Below are 17164 nucleotides of genomic sequence, written 5' to 3'. Positions count from 1 at the left end.
CTGGGGCAGAGACCATGGAAAAGCTCAATATCATCATCCAAACTAGGTCCGGGGCAACTGTGGAGCAGACTTTCATTTGCTCACATCTCAGTTCAAGCTGAAGCTGAAGCAAGTGAAAACAAGTCCAGTTTTGAGTGCATCCCACCTGAATTTAGGAAGCATCTGAACAACATAGTTGACGCATGGAACACTAATGACGACCACAGCTGTGGGATCTCATCAAGATCGTACACGAGGAAAGCAAAAGAACATTAAAAGACAAATTAAAAAAACAAGTCAAAGTGGGTGTCAGAAGCAACTCTGAAAATTACTCTGGATGTAGAGTAGCTAGAGCAAGTAGAAGAAATGAAGAAACAGCGCAGAATAAAAATGGGAATAAAAACTAAAGCCGAACATTTCAAAGGACAGTTCAGAAAGGCAGTGTTAGAATGAAATGTGGACATACCTGCAGGTAGAAGGAAGCCCAAAGAAAAGCATGCTTTAGCACTCGCACGTGTGCGTGTCAAGCTGTAATATTCAAAGATTCCATGGACAGAGTGCTGGATGATGCAGAAAGAACATTTAAGTCACTGTATTAAAAAACAAAGTTGGTTGACATTCAGCCATTTCAGAAGGTGACACGTGGTCAAGGGCCACTGGTACTGAAGGAGTAAGTCCAAGCTGCACTAATCATTAGCCAAAACCCTGGCCCCAGGCATTGGCCAAATACCAATCGAGACGTTTCCAAAGCTGATGCAGGCTCGAAGCGCTCCTTGGTGTGTCCAGCGGTGGGGACCTTTTGCTGCAGAGGGTCATTCGGGTAGCTATAGCAGCGTTCTCAGGCCAGACACTGGTGAAGCGTTTAAAGAACTCACTCCCCGTGTGATGATGAGCTGCTTCTCTCTCTGAGAGGTGTGTGATGCCATTATTGATGATTTCTTCAGGCTTACATGGCCCGAGCTCAGACATCCCACCCCTGGTCTGTGCTAAGAAATTTTAAAGACGGATATGTGGCTATGGAAAGAGATCCATATTTGTGTCCATTGCAGAGAAAGAGACCCCAACAGAATGAGGGAATTACCAAACAATATCATTTAATATCACATGCAAGTAAAATGTTGCCGAATATGATTAAAAAATGGTTGCGATGGTACATGGACAGCGAGCTGCAAGGAAATGGAGCTGGCTTCAGAAGAGGGCGTAGAAAGATATGGCAGAATAATGACATAAATTATCAAGGGTTCATGAGGGAGGGGGGAGTGAGGAGGGAGGGTGAAAAAGGAGGACCTGATGCAAAGGGCTTAAGTGGAGAGCAAATGCTTTGAAAATGATGAGGGCAAAGAATGTACAGATGTGCTTTACACGATTGATGTATGTATGGATTGTGATAAGAGTTGTATGAACCCCTAATAAAATGTTTAAAAAAAAAAAAAAGAGGGCGTAGAGAGAATGGTACCATTGATGTCAGATGGATGTGGGCTGAAAGCAGAGAATACCAGAAATGTGCTTGCTTGTGGTTTATCGACTACATACACATTCTCCTGTGTGGATCAGAACAAACTATGGATGGATATCATTGGTAAAAATTGGACTTCTAGAACATTTATTATTGTGTTCATGTGGAACGTTTACATAGACCAGTTGGTGTTAGTGTTAGGGCTTATTAAGGAAATTAACAGGTGACAAACACTCAGGAGACAATTATTCAGATAGGACAGGTTGAGCAGCTGTCTTTGACCCCGAGGATGACATTCGTGCTGAGAATGGTGGAAGGACAAGTTAAAAGATGTGTTGACCATCAATTAAACCACACAACACATACCCTGTTCTTTAGGCTGAGCTTTGTGTATGTGTACAAACAAGCAAGTAAACTGCCTTACATGACCTGTTGCTGTCTTGGATGTTCCATTATTCCTGATTGAGATAAACTCTAACTTAGTCTATGTGGGAGAGGAGAGACAGGGAAGGCATCTATGTGGTTGAATAAAAGTTGTGTTGTTCTTGTACTTCACTGTGCTTTTAGCTTATTTCAAGAGAGTGTATTTCAACTTGTCAAGCACAGTTCTGTGGACTACTGTCTCATTGATACCTGAGCACGTATTAGCTGCTAGAGTAAGGTCTTTGGGCTCATGCTAGAAACGAGAAACCTAAACCTGGAATGCTAACATCAACACTCAACAAGTCATTGGAAGAGAGGGTAAAGCTCTCTTCTTCTGCCACCAACCCAGTACATTTTCCTTGATTATGAACTTGTTAAAAATCCACCTCTTAGCCAATCAGGGTGCGATATAGCAATGATGAAAAATACAACTTTCCTCTAGTTCCTAAATGCTTCCTCACCCCACCCCACCCCCACTATCATCCCAATTCTACCTTGCAAGTCTGGATAGAGCAGAGGATGTACACTGGTGCAGATAGGAACTGGAAACACAGGGAATCCAGGGTGAATGATCCCTTCAGGACCAGTGGTGAGAGTGGCGATACTGGGAGGTGGAGGCAATGTGGGTTGGAAAGAGGGAACCGATTATAAGGATCTACATGTGACCTCCTCTCTAGGGTACAGACAACAGAAAAGTGGGTGAAGGAAGACGTCGGACAGGGCAAGATATGACAAAATAATAATTTATAAATTATCAAGGATTCATGAGGGAGGGGGTTTGGGGAGGGAGGGGAAAATGAGGAATTGATGCCAGGGGCTTAGGCCGAGAGCAAATGTTTTGAGAATGAAGAGGGCAATGAATGTACAAATGTGTTTTCCACAGTTGATGTATGTATGGATTTTGATAAGAGTTGTATGAGCTCCTAATGAAACAATATAAAAACCCGTCTCTTTTGGTAGAATCAGTTGAATGATGCACTAGGGTGAGCTTACTTAGGGGAGCTACACTGTATCCTGATTATTGTATTTGTCCTTCCAGAAAAGGAGTGACGCATGCTTAGGAACAAGATGGAGCCCAGGAGTCAGAAGACAAGAAGGCCGAGCAAAGCACACACTCCGATTTGTAGTTATCGTTGCTACCTCAACTTGATAAGAGGCTGCTACAGCTGTCAGTGGGACCTCAGCACGTGGAAAAACTACACATTAGGATCCTGTTGCTGCACTTGGGTACAGAGATATGGGAACTAGACCATACTTGCTCAAATGGAGAATATGGAATGGCCCTGGGCCCTAAAAGGCCTTGTGAGAGTCTCTAAGACTGGGGATGCTGGGCTCTAGTTCCCTCCTCGTAGACTCCCCTGGTCTGGCAGCAAAGAAAACCCTGTTGAAACATGTACTTTATTTCCTGTCACTTTCCTTCTCCACTGTCCCTTTTCCTTATGCCATCCATTCACGCTCACACGCATTTTTATATGCATTTATTCAGTGAATTGGGAAGGACAAGTAAGGTTTGGGTGCAATTAGATGTTTTTAAACTAGGAATACTTGGTTATTTTCTTTTCACTGTGAATTTTCCAAGGAGTTCTGGTCATAACAATTTGGAAACAAGCCATTCCTTTATTGTCAGTCTGGCTGGTGCCTGCTGTTCCCTAACGAAGAGCCCTAAGAAGGCTGAGTCACGGCATGTGGCCTCACCTCGCCGAAGGCCTGCTTCTTTCTCTAAGCCATACGTGGGGATCCCTGGGTGGGCTGTATGTAAGAGACAAAATATGAGTATACTGAAGTGAGAGAGAGCAATGTTTGCTTGTACCTTCACTTACTTGGTCCGGATAGGGTCCAAGAATCTGTCTAAATGGATTGCTAGTTTTCCAATGCCTAAAGTGGAGAGCGCAAGACTCGAGGTAGAAAATGGGAGGTTTCCCTGGAGTGGGAAGCATGTTCCTCAGCCCCCTTTATGATAATTTCTCACCTGTTTGGCTTCTATGCTAGTCACGGGGGAATAACAGGAATGCTTCAGATGCCATGGGCTTGCTCTCAAGGAAATCACAGTCCACTGGGGGAACGACTAGAGTGAGATAGGTGTAGTGTGTGTGTGTGTGTGTGTGTGTGTGTGTGTGTGTGTGTGTGTGTGTACACATTTGTATGTAAATCCCAAAGGAGGAGCTGAAGATAACCTTTTTAGAAGGTGAAGGGTGAGGAGAGGGATATCAATAATGATTGTACAACAAAGTATCATCAATGGCACTGAATGATACATGTAGAAGTTGTTGAATTGGAGAATGTTTTGTTGTGTATACTTTTGCCAAAATTGAAAAGAAATGACATGAATAACAGTGAATACAAAGAAAATGTTCCAAGATTGAATGTGGTAAAAATGGTACAGCTCATCATGATTGAAGTATTGAATTGTATATGTGGATGAAGTGCCAATAAGACTGATTCCAAAAAAGCATTGGCTGGGCAAAGAAATGGTGCTTGAAAAGACAATTGAAAGGACATGGTGAATTTGGAGATTGGCTTAAGGCTCAATTTAACTGGAGCAGAGGATATGAATAGAGAAGCAAGCAATGGAGAGAGATGGGTTGAATGCGTAGTTTATAGACTTACCTCTCTCATCTAAGGCCTAAGGGATCCTTGAACATTTTACTGATGGTGTAGTCCAAGTTCTGTTTCAGAAAGAATGCTGGCTTGTGTGGAGGGTGTGTTGGATAGGACAGCAGTTCTGCAGAGGGACCAGAAAGGAAATAGCAGTATTCCAGGCAAGAGGTAATGGTGCCATGGATTAGAGTTGGTGGAAAGGAGGAGAGGGTGGAAATATTCAGTCTGTTTATTAATAAGGGATGTAGTGGTCCCACAAGAGCTTTAAATAAGAATAAAGGGGGGGGATGAAGGGAGATTCTGTGGGAAAGAAGATATTGGAGGCTATGTGATACAACTGCAGACTCCCTGAGACGGAGGGACTATGGATAGGTCTGAAACCTCACTCTGACTGAAGGCTGGTCATGTGATAGCCCTAAGCATCTGTGCCACAAGTAAATTGAACTAGATGTTTCTCACAGTCCTTTCTTTTCGCTCAAAGAAACGAGTATAGCGTAGTTAAGTAAGATCTTGTGTTCTGAAGCAAGACTGTCTGCATCCAGATTATGACTTTACTATTGACTAGTTCTAATAATTCTCACTGTAATAATCCCATGATTTAGTCAGGACAGAGGTTTGTTTATTCTTTTTAACAGATGAAAACCAGTGTCCCAAAGAGGTCAAATCCTCTTGCTCATGTAATGCCGAGAATAAGAGGCTGTTGGGACTTAATTCAGATTGCACCCTAAGCCTTTTCCCTGGAAGGAGCTGGCAATTGTGACATGAGTATTCTGTGACATTTTCTTCAGTGACAGGGAGGTGGCCTTCAAGACAGCACCTCTTCCATTAAGATAGTTTCCATCCTAGCTTTGAGCCTACAGATCTGGGTTCTAGTTCTGACCCTGACACACCTTGCCTGTGTGCTCTTCAATTCACTTCTTTACCTCTCTGAGACTTAGCTTTTTTTCCCTGCAAAATTTGATCATAACTCCTATGGCTGTTATGAGAAATAAATAGAATGAAAGTAGCTTATAGAGTCCCTAGATTTGTACTATTAAAAAGAGGGGGGGTAGTGTATTCCTTAACCCTGACATCATCCTTCCCCACCAGCAAATAGACATAGGACTAAATGAGCTGGTAAGTGAGGAATGAATAACTCCAGGAATAAAACCTCAAACAAACTGTTAGGAAGACAGAGAGGAGAAAAACCTCAACAGATAGTTGTTGAGAGCCAACTACCTTCAAGGGACTAGACCAGATACTGGCAATACAGAGGTGTATAAGAGAAATCCACCCCTACCCACACCAAAGAACAAATACTGTAGTAGCAGATACAGATACGTGAGCGCATAGTTATAGTCCACTGTAATCAATGTTTTGCATAGGCACAGAGAAGATTCTGTTGGGGGTGTGTGTGAGTAAAGAAGAGTAGTCAGTTCAACCTGGGAAGGATCATGCAAGGTATTGCAATTGTATTGACCTTTCTCAAGTAGCTGGACAAATTGTAATATAAGTGCATCAATAAATAGAGCTAAATTAGACTTTCTTTTTTTCCTCCCCAGAAAGAAAAATTATTTTTTCCATTTCTGTTGATTTCATTTACCCTCTCTCTGATTATGCTGTTTGTGTGGATGGAAACCTCAAATGAATATTTTGATTTTGACTGGTGAGTAGCACTTTTTGCATTTTCATTTAGGTAAAGGCTCCCTAGTCCAAAAGCCATGTGGAGCGTACTTCAGGTTGCAGAGATCTGGTTGTGTCGCAGGACAGGGTGGACAAAAGTAGGCAGCCCACAGATTCTGGGTGAGAGTCCTGATTCTGGGGTGGAGGGGAAATAAGATTGCTCAACACCTTCACCTATTTCACTGTGCTTCGTCTTCCACTGGATCAAGTCTGGTATCTGGTGCAGTGGGGAGCTTTCTCTTTTGTTTCCAGTGTCCCCAGTCCTGCTACCTGGATAACGACCTTCTGGTATTTTGCTTCTCAGTCTCTTTGTGTTACTGAGGGCGACAGCAGTTGATCTTCATGATCTCTGTCCCGGAACCCTATTCTCCCTGTTTCACCTATAGCCTCTGCCCCTACTGCACTTAGGAAATATTCTCGGAGGGCTCTGAGCCCAGGGATGGTGGTCCCTTCTCCACACCCTTTCATGCCTCCCAACCCTCCCAGTGTTTCCGATCCAAATGCCTTCCAAACTTACGACAAAAATGTTACCTATTGTTTGGTATTTGGAAGGAAAAAGGCTCATGTTGGGATATGAAGTATTGTGTGTGTGTGTGTGCTTGAACACAGATGGTTTTATTAGTTGGAATAAACTTCATTTTATCATTTGTATCATTTTTTCCTTAACTAAGTAATTTTATCCCCTTTGGTTGATCTATGATAAAGTATTTTTAAAAAAATATATAATACACTATTTTTTCCTTTAAAGATATAAAATATGGTTTGTTGATTTAATATGGTTTGTTAAGTATATAAAAAGGAAATTAGAAATTTGCTTGGTCTTTTTCTCAAGTGTTGATATGTTTTCTAGTCTTTTCTCCCCCAATGGTAATTTTTATGTTACACTCATGTGTATTTATTTTTTCCCTTTTCATTTGAAATAATTGAAGACATTTTAACAAAATTATTAAAATTCTCAATGAACATTTTTAAAGTACTTTCAAGATATCACAGGAAGATGCTATAATATACTTCAACCTCTTTTTTATTATTGGGTACTATGTATTTTTATTACTTTGGTTTTTTAAAAAATAGCAGTATAGGTCATTGTATTCTTACTAATGTTCTTATAATAGATGACTGACTACACATGGAGTTAGGGAAACAACTTAAAAAATTAATTATACCTATCACCAAAATACTTTCTCAAAAGGATGGTGTGGAGGTTTCTGTTTTAACCTGCAATTGCCAACAACACATTTTCTCATTTTGATTAAGTTTGTTAATTTTCTAGGTAGAATTTTAAAGTAACTTTTAATTGTGAATTGAGTGAAAGTTTACAGAACAGGTCAGTTTTCCATTTGAATACTCATACACATTGTGGTTCCTATTACTGATTGCAATCCCCACAATGTACCATCACTTACCACAGTTCATCCCTGTGTCTCCAACTTCCAGCCCTCCTCCTTTCCTAATCTTCCTGAACTTTGTCTGTAGGGAAAGATTGCCCTTTTTGATCAAAACTGTTGATAATTCTAACGTGCAAGTTTCTCACCAGATTCACTGTTCCCCTTGTAGACTTAGTGTTGGTCTGAAAACTGAGCCACGGGGCGGAATTCATTTCCACACATGAAGGGTGACCGAGGGCCATAGTCTTAAGGGTTCCAGCAGGTTCTGTCCTTCTAGTAATCCTGGTGTTTTTCACTATGATTTTGAGTTTTGTTTCACATTTTTCTCCCACAATATGCGGGACCTTCTATGCAGTGGTTGTGCCTTGGGCTGTGTTCTGAGTTGTCAGCGGTTTGAAACCACCAGCAGCTTCTTGGGAGAAAGACTGGGCTTTCTACTCCTACAGACAGTTACAGGCTCAGAAACCCTCGTGGAGGTGTGGGGGGGTTTTCTCTGTTGGCCGGCATTGACTAGATGGTAGCGAGTGTGGTTTGGGCACCGCAGAGTCCTGGTGTCAGGGCCATGAAGACTGATGCTTGCATGGTTCATTCGTCCGCTGGACTAAACGTTTCCAAGCATCTTCAGCTTTCATCAACACTTCTTTCCTCACAACCTTAGGTGACTACTCACAAGTTTCTAAGATCCTCATTGCTACTAATCTAAGTAAATGTAGAATATTGTCTTTCTGGATTATAGTATGCTAGTTGATCTTGATGTTCCCTGAGACTAGGGTCCTGAGCCCCCAGGCCCAGTGACTCCTTAAAAAAAAATTCAATCATTTTATTGGGGGCTCTTACAGCTCCTATGTATACCTCTATGTATCCATGGTATCAAGCACATTTGTACATATGTTGCCATCATCCTTTTCAAAACATTTTCTTTCTACTTGAGCTCTTGTATCAGCTCCATTTTCCCCTCCCTCCCCACCTCCCTCATGAACCCTCGATAAATTATAAATTTTTATTTTCATATCTTAACATCATCTAGTGTTTCCTTTCACCTATGTTTCTGTTTGTCACCCTGGGTTGCAGGGGGGCTGTTATATGTCGATCATTGTGATCAGATCCCCCTTTCTCCCCCCATCTTCCCCCTACCCTCACAGTATTGCTACTCCCATTACTGTCCCTGAGGGGTTTATCTGTCCTGATTTCATGTGTCCAGAGTGCTTATCTGTACCAGTGTACATGCTGTGGTCTAGCCAGATTTGTAAGGTAGAACTGTGGTCATGATATTGTGGGGAGGGGTGCATTAAAGAACTAGAGGAATGTTGTGTGTTTTGTTGGTGCTATACTGCACCCTGGCTGGCTCATCCCTTTCTTGTGATCCTTCTGTGAGGGGATGTCCAATTTTCTACAGATGTGCATTGGGTCTCCACTCTGGGCCCCCTCGTTTGCATTAATATGATTGTTATTTTTTGGGGGGGGGGTTTCTGATGCCTGATACCTGATCCTGTCAACACCTCCTGATCACACAGACTGGTGTGATTCTTCCATGTGGGCTTTGTTGCATCTCTGCTAGATGGCTGCTTGTTTATCTTCAAGCCTTTGAGACCCCAGATGCTATATCTTGTAATAGCTGGACACCATCAGCTTTCTTCACCACATTTGCTTATGCACCCATTTTGTCTTCAGTGGTCCTGTCGGGAAGATGAGCATCACAGAATGCCAGGTTATTAGATCATAGTGTTCTTGCGTTGAGGGAGGACTCGAGTACAGACCCAATGTCTGTCTGCTACCTTTAATACTCAACATATAAATATGTATACATAGACCTATATTCCTATCATTATGTATAAATATATTTACATATGTACATGCCTGTATTTATACCTCTATAAATGTCTTTTGCCTCCTAGTTCTTTGCTCTATTTCTCTTTACTTTCCTCTTGTCCCATTATCATGTTCAACCTTCATTAGGCACTCCATACTTCCTCTTGGCTACATTTCACTTGATCAAACCTCACCAGGCATTCTATATACCCTCCTTGCCATCGGTTTTAGATCACTTGTTGTTCCCTTGTCCCTGGGTTTGTTGCCACCTCTCTTCCTTTCCCCCACTGAGCCCTGCCCCCAAAGTCTAATTTTGGGATTCTTCAGGGACTTCATTGCTTTGCTCTTCTTGCTCTGTTATACTCCCTTCGTGTTTCACCCTGGTGGGAGGTGGGGGTGGGAGTAGGGGTGTCAGACTAGGCACAATTTCCACACTTTGTCTCCAGTGCTATCTCTCATAGTGCTATGGGTTAGTGAGGGGATGCCGTGTTTCATGGTGGGACCAGTCCTATGGTCCACTCTGTGCATGTCCTCAGGGCTTGGTGAGCCAGGATGCAGTTGGTGTTCTCTCTCCTCTCTCTCTGTCACTGGAACCAGCCCTTGTATGGCTATAATATATAAAGATTATAGTAAAGTCATGGACAGATAGAAGAAAGAGTAAAATAAAGGAGTCAGACATATTTCATAGTAGTGTGCTCACCTCAGCCCCCCCTTGATGGTCCACATGGAGGTATGGGAGGAGGAGAGGAGAAGAGAGAGATTTTATTTCTAACCAAGGCTTATACTTGGGGCTGTGCAAGGCCCCTGATTAGAGGTAATGATCTCTGTCACAGGAAGGGGCTGCACAGGAAGGAAGGCAATATAGCAGTGGGAGGGGGATGATCTGGGGGCATACACGCAATAGGAAGAGGAGGGACAAAGGGTACACATGTGACAAGATGGGTGGATCCTAGATTCATGATGGCAGCCTAACCATGATCATCCTTGAGTTGGTGGTTTGATTTGTTCGGAGCCCTTCAGGGAAAGCAATCCACTGTCCTCAACAGCAGGGAGTGAGCCCCACTTATGACGGGATAAACAATAGCGTCTGATTGCTCTGAATGGCTAAATGCCTCAGGGAGATCACTTCTAAGCAGCTTGCTTCCTACTGTGCTACAAACGTTTACCATTAGTTGCAAGCAATGTCCTAGGTCTGACATAGAATTGGGGGAGACAGGCTGGGGAAAAGCCTATCTATAGCCTACATCTCTTGCTCTCTCATTCTCAGTTTGTTCCCATGGGGGTCTGAGCAGACCCACCTCTCTCCCCAGGCTGTATCTTCCGTGCTGTCCTCTGTAGTGCATTCTTCTGGGGAGCAGATCCACATAGCTGGGATTGGGGCCAGCCTGGTGACTTCTTTTCTGAAGGTGTTTGGTTATATCCAAGAAGTTTTTTATGACTTCGCCCACTGTCTGCTTCATGGCATTCATGGATATATGTGTTAGGCAGTGCTCTTTAGAGAAACAAAATGAAGATATTTGTGACTATTTATATATATATATATATATATATATATATATATATATATATATATATATATGTGTGTGTGTGTGTGTGTGTGTGTGTGTGTGTGTGTGTGTGTGTTTATACAGTGAGAAGGAATGTAATGGCTAATTCACACAGCAGTACAGAAGGCTCCTTTTGTGGAGCAGTTAATATGCTGAAGGCCCTCCAACTCATTCAGGCTGTAGGTTGAAGGTCAAAGAAGCAGAGAGCAGAGTCTTTCCTCACACAAGACAGGCAGTAGACAGCAGGGGGCTACAGTCAGTAACACGGGAGCTTAGCCAAGCAGACCCTGACAGGATCTCAAACTCAAGTGATGCACAGAGACATGATCTACCAGCCTCAAGCTCAAGCAGTATATGCACCAACAGCATGGTGAAGCAGGTCTCAAAAGAGCTTCCAGGTCTAGCAACATGATCCATGGGTTGGCTTGGCCCACAGGTAGTGCAGTACACAGTTGAGGCAAAGAACTAGCTCAAGCAGCAGCACACTGGTCCTCTCATCAGAGAGGAAGAGAGGGGATGCCAGCCCCAACCTTGGAAAGTATTTATCTAAGTTGCCCTCCAATCAAACTGTGACCTGATTAAACTCCACCCACATGTTCCTATGGAGGTCTAGTTGGCACAACAAACCTAACTATCACAGCCTAACCCTTGCCTATTTGGCATTAGTACACAGTTCTTTAGCCCTATATAATTTCTAGACATTAATGCAATGCTTACATCATATAGCTAGCATACATATAAATGAAAACACACTGAACCTATTTGTACCTGGTATATATGATCAAGGGAAAATATTCAAATAAGCACATCTAAAGAAGAAATACAATCACAAATCTTGCTTTTGCAATTGGATCATGTGATTGTAACTGATAAGTAGAACTACCTTCCTCCACTATTCATTCTATATTCCCTTTGCCCTCAGCCAGCACCTCAGCTGGTTGTGGTTCTTTTCCTGGTGGGGTGACCCAGGCCTTCATTTCTGAGGAGTCTGGGTTATTAAATGGCCTGTAGTTTACCATTTACTTTAATCACAGGCCATGGTAGTACTGAGAGACGGCTTGGCTTAGGGGATCTCCTGCAGTCCAGACGTACTCTTCTCTACCTCCATTATGTAGCACCGGTACAACTCCCCCTCAGTAGTAAGGATCAATCACCCCACTCAGCACAGTGACACCCTTCTTTACCTCTTGATCCAAAGGCACGGGGAACCCAAAATGGCTAGGGGGTATTCTTAGCTGCCAATTCAGTGGCATCAGTGCTGTGTTTCCAGGCCGGGAGTGTGCCTTCCTTCGGAACGAGGACTCCAGGCCTGGAGAGCATAGGATTGCTGAGACGGGAATGAAAAATGCTGCAAGTGGATCACTAGGAGTAATAGTGAGAGGTGGTTCCTGGCTATTGGAGACACAGCACCATATGCTGTGAAGTGAGTTCCATAATCTGAAGCAATGCTATGTGGGATGCCGTGCTGGGGATAAGGCATTCTGTAAGTCCGTGAATGGTAGTTTGGCAGAGGCATTGCGTGCAGAGAAGGCAAATCCATGTCCAGAGTAGGTGTCTATTCCAGTAAGGAAAACTTGTAGTCCCCTCCATGACGAAGTGGTTCTATGTAATCAACCTGCCACTGGGTTTCCGGTTGATCTCCCTAAGAAGTTGTTTCATATCTTGGACTTAATGTTGGCTTCTGCTGCTGGCAGTGGGGCACTCAGCAGTGGCTGTGGCCAAGTCAGCCTTGGTGAGTGGAAGTCCATATTACTGCACCAATGTTTAACCTCGATCCTTGCCACCATGTCCACTTTGTTCATGTGCCCATTGGGCAGTGACAGGAGTGGCAGAGGAAAGAGGAGGACCAGTCTCCACAATGCATGTCATCTTATCCACTTGATTGTTAAAATCCTCCTCTTCAGAAGTAGCCCTTTGTTAAGCGTCCACATGAGACATGATTACTTTCTTGGCCCATTCAGAGAGGTCTATCCACATACCTCTTCACACCCCTTGTCACCAATTTTCCAATCATGTTCCTTCCAATTCCCTGACCATCCAGCTCAGTCCGTGAATCAGTATACAGTCTCACATTTGGCCATTTCTCCTTCCAGGCAAGCTGAACGGCCAGGTGCACTGCTCGAAGTTCTGCCCATTGGGAAGATTTCCCTACACCACTGTCCTTTAGGGAGATCCCAGAAAGGGGCTGTAGTGCTGCTGCTGTCCACTTACGAGTAGCCCCTGCCTATCGTGCAGAGCCATCCGTAAACCAAGCATGACTTTTCTGTCCAGTTAACTTATAAGTAACACCTCAGGAGGCCATAGGTGCAGACTGGGAGAGGAAGGCACTGTGACTGGAGTGGGGAATGTGGGCATTTGGGCCACTTCTTCATGCAGCTTACTTGTCCCTTCAGGTCCTGCTTTGGCCCGATCTCGTATATACCACTTCCATTTAACAATGGAGTGTTGCTGCGCACGTCCAACTTTATGATTCCGTGGGTCAGACAATATCCAGTTCACGATGGCCAGCTCCAGCCTCATGGTGACTTGTGGCCCATGGTGAGGCGTTCAGTCTCCACTATGGCCAAGTAACAGGCCAACAGCTGTTTTTCAAAGGGGGAGTAGTTGTCTGCGAGGATGGCAGGACTTTACTCCAGAATCCCAAGGCTCTACACTGTCATTCACCAATAGGGTCTGCCAAAAACTCGACACTGCATCTTTACCTACAACTGACACCTCTAGCACCATTGGGTCAGCTGGATCATATGGTCCCAGTGGCAAAGCAGATTGCACAGCAGCCTGAACCTGTTGCAGAACCTTTTCTTGTTCTGGACCCCACTCAAAATTGGAGGCCTTTCACGTCACTTGATAGATAGGAGTAGCACACCCAAGTGAGATTGCTCATACAACTCATCATAATCCATATGTGCATCAGTTGTATAAAGCACATTTGTGCATTCATTACCCTCATCATTCTCGAAACATTTTCTTGCCACGTAAGCCCCTGGTATCAGCTCCTCGTTTTCCCCCCTCCCTTCCCTCTCCTCCCTTCCCTCATAAACCCTTGATAATTTATAAATTATTATTTTTTATATCTTACACTGTCCAACGTCTCCCTTCATCCACTTTTCTGTTGTCCGTCCCCCAGGGAGGAGGTTATATGTAGACCCTTGTAATCGGTTCCCCCTTTCTCCCTCACACCCCCTCCACCCTCCCGGTAGAGCCACTCTCACCACTGGTCCTGAAGGGATCATCTGTCCTGGATTCCCTGTGTTTCCAGCTCCTATCTGTACCAGTGTACATCCTCTGGTCTAGCCAGATTTGTAAGGTAGAATTGGGATCATGATAGTGTTCGGGGGGGGGGAGGGGAGGAAGCATTTAGGAACCAGAGGAAAGTTGTATGTTTCATCGTTGCTATACTGCACCGTGACTGGCTCGTCTCCTCCCTGTGACCCTTCCGTAAGGGGATGTTCAGTTGCCTACAGATGATGGGCTTTGGGTCCCTACTCCACACTCCCCCTCATTCACAATGATTTGATTTTTTTGTTCATTGATGCCTGATACCTGATCCCTTCGACACCTTGTGGTCACACAGGCTGGTGTGCTTCTTCCATGTGCTTTGTTGCTTCCAAACTACATGGCCACTTGTTTGCCTTCAAGCCTTTAAGACCCCAGATGCTATATCTTTTGATAGCCAACACCATCAGCTTTCTTCACCACATTTGCTATGTACTTACCCACTCTGTCTTCACCGATTATGTTGGGAAGGTGAACAGCATGGAATGCCAGTTCAATAGAACAAAGTATTCTTACATCGAGGGAGTACTTGAGTAGAGACCCAATGTCCATCTCCTACTTTAATGCTCAACCTATAAATATATCCAGATAAATCTATTTCCCCATCCTCATATATAAATATATTTACATGTGTACATGTCTTTATTTAGACCCCTTTGCCTCCTAGCTCTTTCCTCTATTTCCTTTGTTTTTCCTCTTGTCCCACCATCATGCTCAGCATTCATTTGGGTTTCAGTAATTCCTCTCAGTTACATTACCCTTGGTCACGCCCTACCAGGCCTCTAAGGAGCACTCTTGCTGTACTTCCTCTATTACAGATTTTGTTTGCTCTTTTGGCAGTCCATGGTACTTTTGATATTATTCATCAGTACTATAACTCAGGTGCATCAATTCTTTGGTCTTCCTTATTCATTGTTCAACTTTCACAAGTATATGGGGCAATGGAAAATACCAGGGCTTGGGTCAGGCACACCTTAGTCATTAAAGTGACGTCTTTGCTCTTGAGAATTTTAAAGAAGTCTTGGGCTGCATAGTAGATTCGCTAATGCAATACATCATTTGATTTCTTGACTGCTGTTACTATGATGAATGATCTTCTCAGAGAGCATCATCATGCAGGATTGTGTCTACAGTGTGTTTGCCTCTTTGTGTTTTATATTTGCTCTCTTCCCAGAGTCTCTCCTTGTCTCCATCATTTTTGCCAACCTCCTTCTTGTATATAGCTTTCTCCGTCACCAAAATTATGGAACTGCTCTGTAGCCAGTAACTCTTTCTGTCCCTCCCACCTTTTAGGAATGATCAAAAATGTTTCTTTCAGTGTGAAAGCCTTTGCTTGACTTTTTACAATCATGGTCTCATACAATATTTGTTCTTATGTGATTGTGACTGATTTCACTCAACATTATTTTCCTCGAGGTTCATCTATGTTATAAAGCACGATTCTTATAACACCATGATAAAGCTCTAGAACATAGAACCACCATTATTCTTCATACAGTTTGTCTAAATCAAAGTTTGTGTTTCCTTCCACTGGTCAGCATTAGGTTGTTTCCATCCTCTAACGCTGCGAATGATGCTGCAGCGAACATGGATGTACAGATGGCTACTTGAGCTGTGGTTCCTGTCTCATGGGTGTGCCACAAGTACAGGAGTTGTGCCGTTACTCAGTATCCCTAGTCCCACGTCTTCAGGAAGCACCGTGCCAGTTACAGTACTGGTTACACTGCTTGGCAGCCTCACCAGCAGTGTGTGGGAGTTTCAATCTCAGCCCCACTGCCACGATCTGTTGTTTCTGGTTTGCTTTTCGAAAACTTTTTGTGACTTAGATGAGGGTTTCTATATCAGATTGTCAGTTTTGCTTTCAACAACTTAAATAACTTACCAACCTTCCCAATTACTGCTTTATCTCCCCTCCCTCCATCTTCCTCCCTACTCCCATCTTCCTCGTGTCATACTTTATCTGCCCCTTCACCTAAGTTAACACCCGTCTACCCTCTGGCCTACTGCTGGGTTGTAGGCACAGTGTTATGCCCCCCCCTTTAGCATTATAGGGTGTCTATATTATATTTTTTATTAAAAAGGACAATTTTAATATATATTTTCAGTAACTTATACATACAACTTATACAGACCCCACTAATGTACCCAATTACCTACAAGACAGAGTTCAAACTCAACTAAACATCCCCAAAGCTCCTTATAAATCAGTTCCCAAGCCTCTCATTCTCTTAGCCCCCCAAGGTTCTCCTATGCCTCATTCAATTTGGTATTTTCCCATCCTTAGCAGAAACTCGGCTGCTTTCTGCTGTGTATTAAAGATTGAAACACATTTTTGCAGGGCCGTTTTCATAACGACAGGTCTCTGGGCCTACTGGTCCATTGTTTTCCTGTCTATCTTTGGGATCCTGACTGCCTACACTTCGTTGCTGATGGTGAGTAATGTTTTCCATTTCCCCCACTCTTCTTGAGCAAACTTACGAGGTGCTCCAGTTCTTGATACAGAAGGCAGTTGCTTCTAGAGCCCCTTCCCCACCCCAGGATCTCCCTTGTTTTAACAGTTTGGTTTTACGTCAATGACTTGAATTTTGGCACAAGAGGTAGAGGGAGTGGGTAAGGTTTGTGCTGTGCCAGTTTGGCTTTATCGAAGAGGGTGGAATGTCCTCTTTCTAATCCCCTATAATACATATGAGCACAGTCTTTTGGCGATAGTGACGCTACTTAATTTCCTCACATAGTAGGAGTGCACTGTAATGTGAGAATTTCAAGGCATTCAAGACCAAAAAAAATGTGTGGAAATGGAAGCTTATTAAAGGGTAACTTTAGGCAGTCAGAATTTTGGGGTGGTGACTCATACATAGGGTAGACATCTCTCGCTGAATCTCCTGTGCTCTGTCACTATGATATTCCTTGCTTACCTGAAATCAGAAGAACTAAACTCCAAATCAGTTATTTATATTAATTTTTTTCTTTTACCAAATGTATTCAGTTATTACTATGGACAGAACATTTTGCTAAGTTCCAGCAAT

General features: G+C 43.4%; 1 protein-coding gene across 1 annotated transcript in view; it reads left to right on the top strand.

Moving 5' to 3' along the window:
* The first annotated feature begins 2926 nt into the window (after positions 1-2926).
* GDPD4 (glycerophosphodiester phosphodiesterase domain containing 4) overlaps positions 2927-17164 on the top strand; it is an 88799-nt gene continuing 74561 nt past the window's right edge. The window contains exons 1-3 of the mRNA XM_075547786.1: positions 2927-3085; positions 5998-6101; positions 16477-16570. Coding sequence (XP_075403901.1) covers positions 2927-3085; positions 5998-6101; positions 16477-16570 — 357 coding nt within the window. The remainder of the gene's footprint in view (positions 3086-5997; positions 6102-16476; positions 16571-17164) is intronic.

Source organism: Tenrec ecaudatus, chromosome 4 (genome assembly GCF_050624435.1).
Source record: "Tenrec ecaudatus isolate mTenEca1 chromosome 4, mTenEca1.hap1, whole genome shotgun sequence".
NCBI classification, from domain to species: Eukaryota; Metazoa; Chordata; class Mammalia; order Afrosoricida; family Tenrecidae; genus Tenrec; species Tenrec ecaudatus.
Note: the sequence above shows the minus strand (reverse complement) of the source record. Positions and strands in the feature narration are given on the sequence as shown.